General features: G+C 32.9%; 1 protein-coding gene across 2 annotated transcripts in view; it reads left to right on the top strand.

Moving 5' to 3' along the window:
- Positions 1–11,967, top strand: part of LOC136978210 (golgin subfamily A member 1-like) — a 59,280-nt gene extending 47,313 nt beyond the window's left edge. For both annotated transcript variants that reach the window (XM_067273867.1, XM_067273868.1), the window contains 3 exons: positions 6,915–7,025; positions 10,053–10,316; positions 10,897–11,967. In XM_067273867.1, the coding sequence (XP_067129968.1) occupies positions 6,915–7,025; positions 10,053–10,316; positions 10,897–11,037 (516 nt within the window). In that variant the 3' untranslated portion in view covers positions 11,038–11,967. The remainder of the gene's footprint in view (positions 1–6,914; positions 7,026–10,052; positions 10,317–10,896) is intronic.
- Positions 11,968–12,759: the final 792 nt, after the last annotated feature.

A 12,759-nucleotide genomic window follows, 5' to 3' on the forward strand; every position in this document is an offset into this window, starting at 1 on the left:
GTCAATACAGTAGTGCCCGAATTAATAAATTTCGATATAATCCAATTGAGAGTATTTTCCGACCTGTCGTTTACTTGGCAAACGAAACAGCTTTTATCTTCTCGGCAAATGCCTCCGACGACCCATTTTGTGCTTTTAAGCTTTCTACCTTTTTTGTATTTTCTTTTACAAATAACGGTCTCGTCTATTTCGACAGTTTTATTTGGTCCTCCTATTTTGAACGATAGAATATTATGTAGTGCTACTAGCATTACAAATCTGATATGGTTCGACCAATCGACTGCAGCTTTGTTAGATATTCCGGCGGCATTAGCAGAAATATTTGTAGAGCAATCGAGCGTAAGGTGATGCCATATAAACGACAAAATCAAATTCCACGGTAAGTTTCCACATTTACCTTTAAACGTACCGTCGAAGGCAGAGCTGAAGTTCCAACATTTGTGGCATCTCATCGCACACGATTTTCTGTCGTTGCGATATACTACTTTGCACGGTTTGGAACATTTCGAACAAATGTTTACAGTGTGCTGTAACCCCAATTTGACAGCTAATTTAAACCCTCTGTCTATTCGTGAGTCAAGTCCAAGTTCAGTATAATCGTGTTCCAACAATTGGAAAAAAGTCTGGAAAGTACATCCCGCCCAAAATTCTTCGGAATTAATATCTATATCACTCATATCTTGAGTGAAAAAAAAAAACTACAAATTAAATAACGCAGCTATCGTTAATAATATTATCACACAAAATGCAAATTATCTCGAAATATACAAACCTAAATCAAAAAAAAAAAAAAGACTTCTCTTACGAATAAATTTTCGGTTTTCGATAGACGTACCGCACGTCGAAACTTTCCTCTCGTCAAAAAATTAGTATTAATTTGCATAATGCGACAGATAGTACGGGTACGCCCCCAGTAGAGATTATCACTCGAGAATCTGATTCGAGATTACCGGAAACGCGGCCATCTTGAAAGTAGAGAGGGGAGAAATTTCCCCATCGCCGACGAGTCGCTAGGGAAAAAAATTTCCCCGTCTCCATCTTCGATACCATAGGTAATATTAACCAGGATTTATTATATATATTATTTAAATTGATTATGAAAAATTTCTTTCTCTCCAAAGACTGTTAAATTCTCACATTTTTGAGCACTTACGAACGTCATGATATACCCAAAAAAAAGTGCTCAAAATATATATATTCCTAAGAACAACAAATCATCCTTGAATTACATGCAAAGTTTTGACAAAGATTATCGTTTCAACTAAAAATTATATAAAATTGTGTAATTTTTGAAAAGATATCTTCATTTTACTTCTCTTAATATTTATATTCTTTCTGCTCTGGTTATTGTGTTCTGCCTGTTGCATTATTGACATATTTTTTTTTTTTTTTTTTTAAAGTTCAAGTAGTGTTTAAATTAAATTAAAGACAAAACAATATTTAATACTGACTTTTTAAAAATTAAAACTTTCTTAAAATGTATGTAAATCAATAATGTGGAAGCTTGGAGGCCATCAGAAATTGAGTTCTGGAAGTTTAAAGTAGGATCCTGCCACCAGGTGTGTGTTACTGGACACACCTCCAGTTAAGAAAAAACAAAAAGGCAGATAGGTAAAGCATGGGGGGTAAGAATCACTCTGAGGTCCAGGAATGAGCCTCTCAAGAGGAATGCAAAATCAAATTAGACTAATTTAAGAATAAAAAGAAAATTTATTATGGAAAGACGAAACATAACATTAGAATTCAGTTTAAATTAAGTACAAATGAATCTGTTTTCGGAAATCAGCCTATTTCTATTAGTAGAATGGCAGTACTAGTGGGGATATCTGAATCTCGTGACTCACAGCATACCAGGGAAAGAGTTGTCTTCTCTTCTAGGAGTTGACTTCCTTTCTGGATGCTGTGTTGATTTTCTTCTTTTCCCTCTCTTCTTTCTGTTTTCTCTTCCTCTCTCCTTTTCCTTCACTTTCTCTCACTCTCTCATTCTCCTTTACTTTCTCTCCCTTTTTTCTCCACCTTTTTGTCTTCTTTCTCCTTCACTTAGTCCCTCACTAAGTATCTGATTTTCATCATTTCCTTTTATTTTATTCTTCATTTTGACCAATCATGATTTTCTTACAGAGGAAGTTGAGGTAATTTGCAATAAGCATGATTTGGTCATCCTTTAATCCTTCTCTCTTTTGTCTATTAAGAATTATATGCAACCATGTGACATGAAAAGAGTGGCATCTGTCATCTAACACTATTGAAAAAAGGAGAAATCATGGTCATCCCCTTTGTATTTTCCTTTGCTTGTTGTGAGATTTATAACAATTAATGGATACTTTTTTATTCTAATTTTTTTCTCTGAATTATTTTTAATTGATATTGCTAAAAATTTAGAAGGGAGTCCCTAAAATCAGAAAAATGGGCAAAATACTTTTACAGCATTGCTTGATTTTTGTTTTTTGTCACAAACATTGATATGTTTGTGACAAAAAACAGATCAAATCTAACACAATTTTTAAGCAAGATATTGCAAAAATAAAAAATCATTCTAAAAACCACAAACCATTCTATGCTGCTAGGATATCATTTCTGACTTGTTGAGATTTACTGAAAAAGGGTTAAAATACAATAAATTGATTAAAGGGTTAGGGGTTGATTAAAATTATAATGTTAATAATAATTCAAGAATATATATAAATAGATCTATAATAATAACCAAAATTTTGGGGAAATGGTGTGCTTCACAATAATGGTTCATTCTTACATGTATGTTTATACAAACATTTTAGTTTGTCTTGACTTTTTTAGGATGAAATATGGCTTTTTCAAACATTTTTATATGTACTATTAATTTAGTTATATAATTACATCTCTCTCAAACAACAAAATTAATATGAGGGATAAACACAAAAACAGTACAGATAATTAAATAAAATTAACAAAATAAAAAATATATATATATGTAGAACTAATTTATTTTATCTACACATCCTGTTAGTCATCTCAAATGGTGATAGAAGGTAAACTGCAGAATTGACTTGCAGAATTAAAGATAATATCAGCTGTTAGAAGAAAGTATTCTATTTCCTATGGGAACTATTTGAGATCACTAATTGGACCTGTAAATAAAATAAAATAGATTAGTTCTATACTGATAAAATTACTATGTAAAAAAAACTTCATATATGCATAGTTTCAACATTGGTACTACTGTAGTCACTGAACTATAGTATTGCACATAGATCTTACTTGTTGTCTCTAGAGTCCATTTTACAGTAGAATACTGATTATCAGAGATAATATGGACCAATGCTACCTTGGATAAAATGAATGGCCATAGCCATTTCAAATTAAAAATTACAAATATAAAAGATAATTCACTCCCAACAACCTTTGAAAAAACCAGTAATAGTTAATTGAAAACAAACGTTTTCGACCGTTAACTCTGTCTTCTTCAGGTTATAAGTATTGAGATTCATTACAACTTCAAAACTCTTTCAGAATGTATTCAAACTTTCAAATAGAACCGTTGTGCGTTCATGTTGCCATGGAATCATACGTGCTGTTGACATATGTAATACGTGTGGCGCAATAACACAATGCAATTAATTCCATATATAAACAAAGGGATAGGGATGTACATTAAATAGAGCTGTGGGAAACTTCCCCTTCGTAACAAAACTTCCAAACTTGAGAAATGTTACATGCATCTTTAGAATTGATGCAGGTTGTGCGCAGTCCAGCTTTGTATATTTCCAGAGTTTCCAGGGATCGTAGATGGTCCAATCGGTGGGAGAGTTTAATCAATTCCGCGTTTTGCAGATCAGCACTTATGCCCGGGGTCTAGGCATATGTGGAGAGGGCAGTGGTGCCTCTGTTGCGCTCAATATCGTACTTGTGCTCGCGTAGACGCTTGTTGAGTGACTGTTTCGTTGAACCGATGTATACAAGCTCTCTTTGGAATCTGCCATCCCATAATGGAACAGAGTATACTCCCGGTGCCATTCTTGGCAAGCTTACATTGGAAAGTAACAATCCTCGTATGGATCTCCTGTAGTAATTCAGGATCCTGGTTGTGTATTTGATTTTCCACGTTGATTACACTATTAAGTTTAGAGAATACAGTCTTGCGTGTTGAGCGTATTGCCTTTCTTAAACATAATATTCTAAGCTTGGGTAACACAACTCACATCCAGCTGGAAGACGTATTCGTTGAATGGACATGGGGAACAACCCTTTGTTCTTGCACATCGTAAGGAATCTCAGCTTAGCCCTAGCCCTAGTTAGGGCTAGAACCATCTTTTTGTATAACTTAGCCGGCATAGCTCTCGTTTATTGAAGAAGAAACATACACTTCCATGATGCAAACATGCATCAACGACACAGAATGTGAACGCATCGATGATGGATTTGTCAACAAGCTACAAGCACGTGTGAAAAGATTTACACAAACTTGTTTAGCCAGAGAGCTGAACCTTAACAGGGCAGTGGCGCTTTCCCCTGATACCCCCAGGCTATTTGCGTTCGCTAAAACTCACAAGGATACACCATCCTTGAGACCGGTCCTTGACAAGGCAAGATCTCCCACTAGAGAGCTGGATGTGGCAGTGCACAAGCACATAATTCACGACTTAAACAATTATCCTTGGATAGTCAGGAACCCACAAGAATTATTAGATGCATTGAGACCCCTCAACGTAACTGACCGGGCATACATCACTGTTCTCGATTTTGTTTCATTGTACCCGTCGATAAAAATCCAACCGTGCTTTTGTGCGATTAGAGACCTCTTACTAACATCGCACGGAACGCACCGTAAACTAGTCTTGGAATTAGCTCACATTCTGTGCTACACTTCCTTTTTCTGTTTCGACGACAAAACATATCTTCAGAAACGTGGTGTTCCGATGGGCAGCTCGCTGTCGGGCGATTTATGCGAGTTGGTCATTAGAAAACTGGAACAAAGAATCATACCCCTCTTTAATTCTGACATACATATTTATAGGAGGTACGTCGATGATATCTTTATTTTATGGAAAACTAAGCCCAATATAAACAGGTTCATCGATGCGATGAATAACAACCCGTATGGACTCCACATCAAGCTTGACCAAATAAGCAACTCAAATGCGAACTTCTTAGATATCCATATGCAATTAGATGGCAACACAATATCTACTAAGGTCCATTACAAGCCATGCTACACTCCGTTACTCATCCCTGCCGTTTCAGAGGACCCCTTCTCTTACAAGGTAGCTGCCTTCCAGGCCCTTACGAAAAGAGCATTCATGCACCACTCCAAAATCGAGGACACCACATCTGAAATAAAGCACATCCAGAACATAGCCACAAGACACGGCTATAGCCATACATTGGTTCATAACCTTGCGTCTGCATATTATACACAAATGCATCATACTGACAACACCAACACACGCACTAACGACTCCAATATCACTCAATCATGTGTCATGGTTGAATATAATAAACACCTAGACTCCATTTACAGGGAAATTGCTGCATACACCAACAAAAAGATCGCTTACAAGAGGCATAACACTATATATGACCTCATGCGCAATTCCAAGGACAGCGTAGATAAAAGAATGGCACCGGGGGTATACTCTGTTCCATTATGGGATGGCAGATTTCAAAGAGCTTGTATACATCGGTTCAACGAAACAGTCACTCGACAAGCGTCTACGCGAGCACAAGTATGATATTGAGCACAACAGAGGCACCACTGCCCTCTCCACGTATGCCTAGACCCCGGGCATAAGTGCTGATCTGCAAAACGCGGAATTGATTAAACTCTCCCACCGATTGGACCATCTACGATCCCTGGAAACTCTGGAAATATACAAAGCTGGACTGCGCACAACCTGCATCAATTCTAAAGATGCATGTAACATTTCTCAAGTTTGGAAGTTTTGTTACGAAGGGGAAGTTCCTCACAGCTCTATTTAATGTACATCCCTATCCCTTCGTTTATATATGGAATGTAATTGCATTGTGTTATTGCGCCACGCGTATTACATATGTCAACAGCACGTATGATTTCATGTCAACACGAACGCACAAAGGTTCTATTCGAAAGTTTGAATACGTTCTGAAAGAGTTTTGAAGTTGTAATGAATCTCAATACTTATAACCTGAGGAAGACAGAGTTAACGGTCGAAAACGTTTGTTTTCAATTAACTATTACTGGTTTTTTCAAAGGTAGTTGGGAGTGAATTATTTGATTACACAAGTCAATGATTAACCTAAAATATAAAAGATTTGTTTGGTATCACTTTAAATTCACCAAGGCATAAAAACAGGCTTAATCATATATTTTTACATTGTTTATTATATAACTAACATTTTTATTATTAAAACTATTACACATGTTTATTATTACATTTTAATGTGAGACAAATTCATTCATATTAAAATTAAATTATAAAACATAACAGAAACAAGATGTTTTGTAATAAATGTTATTGTTTTTAAACTTTCTCTAAAAAGTCCATTAGAGTATACAGTTTAGGTTAAGAGTACTAAAGTATTTAAGTGCTTAGTGTGTTCATGGCAAAGCTTTTATGAATTAGAAGAAAAATATTTACTTACTTGTGCCTTGGAAAATGCAAAACCTCAGTTAATTGGGGCTCAGATATCAGTTTTAAGTATTTATTTCTATTATAAGATACACAAATAATTGTTTACATTCCCATTTGCAATAGGTCATATTATGTTCTGTACAGATGTATTATCAAGAGTGTAGCATAAACAACTTGTTAAATATTTATAAAACATAATAATAATAAATTTTAAAAGTTGTTTGTTCTTTTTATTTTTTTATTCAACTAATGATATTCATAAATGTTTTAATAATTAAGTTTTTCACTTTTAAAAACATTTTAAAATAACAAATTTTTTAATTTTAGATTAAAGATTTGGAAATTAAACTTGCTGAAAATGTAGAAAATTCTGACAACATCAATAAACTAAAATCTGTATTGACGGAATTGGAAAATCAGTTAATGGATAAAAATAAAGTAAAGTATAACTTTTATATTTTATTTCTAATTTAAATAAGTAAATATTCACGTTATTATACATCAACACAGAAAACTATAATTTAATTATGCAATGATTTGCATTAAAATGTGTGTCTGTAGTATGTGAATTTATAAGCAGTAGATAAATAGAACAAAATCATTAAAATGCAAAACTATATTAGCTCATATATGACTTTTTTTTTTTACTATGCTTTGTGCTATTGAGAATCATTGAGTAAATGTAGAAAATGTCATTCAGATGAATGTAGACATAATTCAATCGTTTGAATCTTCATGGACCTTGCTAATCATCATACTGAAAGTCCAATAAGCAGTGACAGTTCTGCATCAACTATCAAAAATTAAAAATTGTTACTAAGAAATGCTTCTACCCACTTCCTAGAATTAACATTGTCCTAGACTGTCTACAGAAGACCAAGTATCAATGAACCTAAAATCCAGTTGGCAAATTTGAAGTCAATAAGCAAGGGTGTGAAAAGACAGGCTTCATTATTCCTGATAGGTTATATAAGTTTTCATACTCTTCTATTTGATCTCTACAAATAGGCTTGGAATCTCTGAATATCTAATAGATAGGCTATTAAGGAGACTCAAGAAATATTTGTCTCTGTTACCTTGATGATGTAGTTGATGACATGATTTTTTGCTTCTCCTTCGGCATTTGTTAAGTCCTCAGATGTTTTTAATACGCAAATCTGCATCTGAGCTGCATCAAAAAATGTGCTAAACACTCTTGGCATCTTATTTATGGGAAAGTCAGTCTGACAAATTACAAGCAGTATCAACTTTTCTACAACCACCAATCTTCAGAAAGTTCAAAGTTTCTTATTTTTTCATCTGTATTACATGATTTGCATCAATTGCCAAGTTACATTATTTTTAACTAAAACAGATGGTTTTCAATGAAAGTCTTTTAATTAATGTGTCATTATCTGTAGTGTGGTGCAATAGTACAACATACTACAGATGATGAATCTTTGATAAAGGTACAATCTTTGACTGATATACCCATTTGTGCATGTAAGTGGACATATCAGTCAAAGATTATTAGAGTTTTGCATTACAATCATTTTATGATATTTTAAGTATTTTTCAAATAAAAATGCAGTGGGAATCATATAAATTTATAGTGTTTTTAGTATTGTATATATCCCAAATTGAAAAATCATGGAGCATTGGCCGAGAGAAGAGTTTTGAAGAAAAATGTAGCAAGTACTTCAAATGTTTGTAGTGACAAAGAGACTGAAAAGGCAGATACTAACAAAAGTACAAATCTAGGCATTAGTGCTGTTTAAAATATTGAAAGAAAAGAAGTTTAACTCTCCACATTAATAATAGAAAGCAAATATCATTACTTAATTTAATTAATCTTTTTTTCTTTTCTTTCTATTTGCTGTTTTACCAATAATTGCTAAGATAATGTCAAAGTATTCCTTTGACATCATTGGTATTTGTTGCTATGTGAACTGCTATGCAGTTGCATAAGCTTTAGCCAACTTGAAAGCCATTGATATTACTGACTTCTTAGTCAATGAAGTTATCCTAAAACATGATACACTGAAGAAATTCATCAGCAACCAAGACTGTCCCTTTCTTATTCAGTTAGTCTAATAAATGCTCTCCATCTTCATACAATGCACTGGACAGTAATTTATCTTCAGACCAGTAGCCTCACTGAATGATTCAAGCAGGTGTTAGCCAACAGGCTTGATGTTGATGTCACCAATGGAATCAAGTGTTATCTTTCATCACATTCACAAACAACTTGAAGCAAGAAGTCCTATTCTTCCTTTTCTATGGCCAGCATGCTGCAGCCTCTGTGGACACTGTTCTATCAGCTATGTTGGGACATCTGGTGACTATGTCTCATTGATTTACATGTTCCTAGAGGATGCATACAACTTGGCCACACACCCATGCTTATGGCCCAAAATTACAACAAACACCATTATGATTTGAGCCAATACTATGTTCTTTATCGCCCTGATGATCTCATAAGGTGTTTCTCTATGTTCCTATTTGGCAACTGGAATGTTCTGAGAAACTCTTGTCATTATTTCTGATCTCACATAGTGATAAGCCAGTGTTCACCAATAACTTAAGAGATAAAGGCTTTCCATCACACTAGATATTGGATTTTTAGAGATTAGTACAACTCAACCTGATGTCGAAAATGTCTCCAGTGGATATTTTTTGAGGGGTGGAAATGAAATGGACTCCAATCTTTCAAAATTGAAATTAATTTCATTTTGGAATCTAGAGCTTTGTTCTTGAGTGATCCAAAAGTCGGGGCATCCAGTTGTTTTGTTTATCTACTTAACTTTGAATTGAAAAAATTAAAGTGTTTTGTCATTGTTTTATGACAATATATAGTATACTAATTTTAATTTGATCATTTTTCTAAATATTCATTATATTTGTTCTATTATTGCATTACTATTCACATAATTCGGATAGGTTTTGTTTTTATTTATAGGAAATTTGACAGTGTTCTTTAATATGTCAAAATAAGACACACACTTTTTAATATATATTTTCTTTGTTTCAACAAGCACGATAAAGACAATCAGACAGGTCAGCTTTTTATCCTTTTTTTTTTTTTTTTTTTTAGTTGATATGTGTTTCAGGCTCACGATGCCCCTTGTCACTCAACTTCTGTTCTGTATTACACATTAGCCAATTTTGAGTGATATTCTAACATAGTTTCTAAAATCAGGTTGTAAAACTATGTTAGAATATCACTCAAAATTGGCTAATGTGTAATACAGAACAGAAGTTGACTGAGGAGAGGCATCGTGAGCCTGAAACACATATCAACTAAAAAAATAAATAAAGGATAAAAAGCTGCCCAGTGTCTGATTGAATGCACTTTGTTTCACAAGCACAATGTTTTAAATTATCAAAAAGAAAATATATTTCTTTATGAAGCTATTTTATTGTTTATAAATTAGATATAAGGCAACTTTCAGTTTGAGATTTAAATGCTAAATTTTACAATTATAGATGATCAAACTACAACAACAAAGGTTAAGTGATATGAAGAAAACACTACAGAGAGAACTGAAAATTCAGTCAGGGACTGATGGAATCTTACCCATTGATAGTGCAGAAATCCCAATGATTCAGCCAACAGATAGCAGAATATCATCGGGTTGGTCTCAAAGTATTCCAAACAAAAAAAACTATCACGTTGATGGTGATGATGACATAAATTTTCAGTATTTAAAACATGTCATCTTCAAATTTATGACTAGTGAAGATTATGAGGTAAAGCATTTTATAAATTTAAGTACAGATTAAGTCTCCCTAATCTGAAATTCTTGGAACCAAGAATGTTTTGGATTTTGGACTACATGATATGATTTAGTTGAATAGAATTGTCAGTGTCAGATCTTTTTGATATTTTTAACAATATATAAACAATTGAGTATTGAACACAAGACTGTGTTATTTATTAAACACTTGGCTTTTTCCACCTTTATTCAGTTGACTAAATAAAGGTGGAAAAAGCCAAGTGTTTAATAAATAACAGTCTTGTGTTCAATACTCAATACACAGTGAAAACACAGTTTCAGGAACAATTATGATATATAAACAACCTAACAAAATTAGTAGTCAAATACATTTGCCCATACAATATGATGGTTTACTGAATCATAACAGTATGTTGTGGTCACATGCACTATTGCATTATCTTTCATGGTAGAACAGTAATTCACAATCCTGTTCTAAAGAGCTTCCTGTTGTGAAAGCAAAGTAAAAATTTTGGAATTTCAGATTGGGGATAGTCACCCTGTATAAATATGAAGTTGTTTTGTCATTGAAAATACATTTAAAACTTTTTCAGGCACAACATCTTATAAAGGCAATTTCAGTATTGCTTCATTTTACTTCAGAAGAAGAAAAGTTGATCAAACAAATGATGGAGTGGAAAATGTCTTGGTTTAGAGCAAGACCACGAGTGAAGGGTCATCCTTTAATATCTTAAAGTATCGATTCTTATGGAAGATACTTGTTTCCATTATAAATGTAAAGAGACTACAATACGGGGCCAGTACCTGTGGAGATATGCGGCACTAAAATGATACTATTTATTGTGCGAATTTGTTAAAATTTCGAAAATTTATCCTTTATGCAAATATTTATAACAGTTCATACATAAAATATCATTGAATGACGAAATAATTGTTAATATCATTTTAATATTCTAGTCGTGAGTAAATGAAAAAGGAAATAATAATAATCAGTTTTTATATATATATGAATGACTGTACAAAACAAAGCAATTTTATGCTAGTTGTTTATTGATGTGAAGAAGGACTTCCATTTGTAAGTGTGTTTTTATTTACTGAAAACTAAAAAAAAAGTTTATTATCTTAAAAAAAAAAATAGTATTTCTTTTTTGTTTCAAAAGGCAGTTTACTAAATTTCATAATTTGTATATATTTGGACAATTAACAAAACATTAAAAATTCAGTTTATCATCACTAGCTCAGCAGGTAATTATAGAATCTATTATAATGATTTTATTCCATTAAAAATGGATAATTTTAGCTTATTGAAACATCATCATTATATTCTGCCTAGTCTCTTGCTTTAAAGAACTTGTGAAAGTCAGAACAAAAATATATGTTTATAATAACAACAATTTTCCATTGTATATAAATCCAAGGATGTATGATAAATACTTTTTGATTCTAAGAATCTTTTTTTTTTTTTTTTTTTTAAGTCTCAAAAGTTAGCTGTGCCTGACATTGTGAGTCACAAACGTGACATTTTGCATACTGCCGTCCATTTTTATTGTCTGAATTATGGTCAATACCATATAGATGTTTAATACTGTTTAACAAATAAGAATGAATATTATTATTATTTATCTGCAAGTGTATAGAAAGGCTATTAAATATTTCAAAACTTAGTTAAATGTGTTTGTTTAAGGACATTCTGTTTAGGACATTTTTGTTTTAACAATTATAATTTATTACTTTTTGAACACACTAGGTGTAAGTTCCAATTGAGGGCTACTACAAAACTGTGACCTCCTTCCATTGCTTGGGTATTGTGGTGGCATGAAGTTAGGTATACACACTATACTTCCATATATTCATCACATACATTGATTCATTTGTTTCAGTAATTTAAGAAGGAAAGTATACCTTGTGCATAGAATTCTATATCTTCATAGTAGTACATGGACAAATTTGTATCACATAGATTTCTGGTAATTGTCCTTATGAAAGACTAAGCCATGTCCATGTTGCCCCACATTACTATTGAATTGTTAGCAGCCTTGCTGAAATGTTCTAGACTGAAAGTAGGAAGTCAGTTTTAATTACACCAGGTACAAACAGTTATGTTAACTTTTTAAGGAAATTTTGGTCAATCTTGTATTTAATTCGTTTGAGATGAAATTGGCCAAAGAGAAAGTTGTTTGACTGGTTTTGCTAAACAAATTTCTCTTGTAGCCTGAAGAATTATACCTAGAGACAAAATTGTTAATAGAGAAAGATAAAATTTTCAGAAGTTAGTGTTAAACTTCAATTATCCATGAAAAATGATGAATATTTAACCAGATAACCATATGGTAAGCTTCCACTTACTGAATAATCATCTTGGCCAACTTTTTTGAGATGTTGCTGGCCCATTCCTTACCCGCTTGTGTAATGAGCATAATTGTGATAAGCCACTCAACCCCCAATGTGTTGGTGCC

Source organism: Centruroides vittatus, unplaced genomic scaffold (assembly GCF_030686945.1).
Source record: "Centruroides vittatus isolate TY-2023 unplaced genomic scaffold, ASM3068694v2 contig_5, whole genome shotgun sequence".
Taxonomy (NCBI): domain Eukaryota; kingdom Metazoa; phylum Arthropoda; class Arachnida; order Scorpiones; family Buthidae; genus Centruroides; species Centruroides vittatus.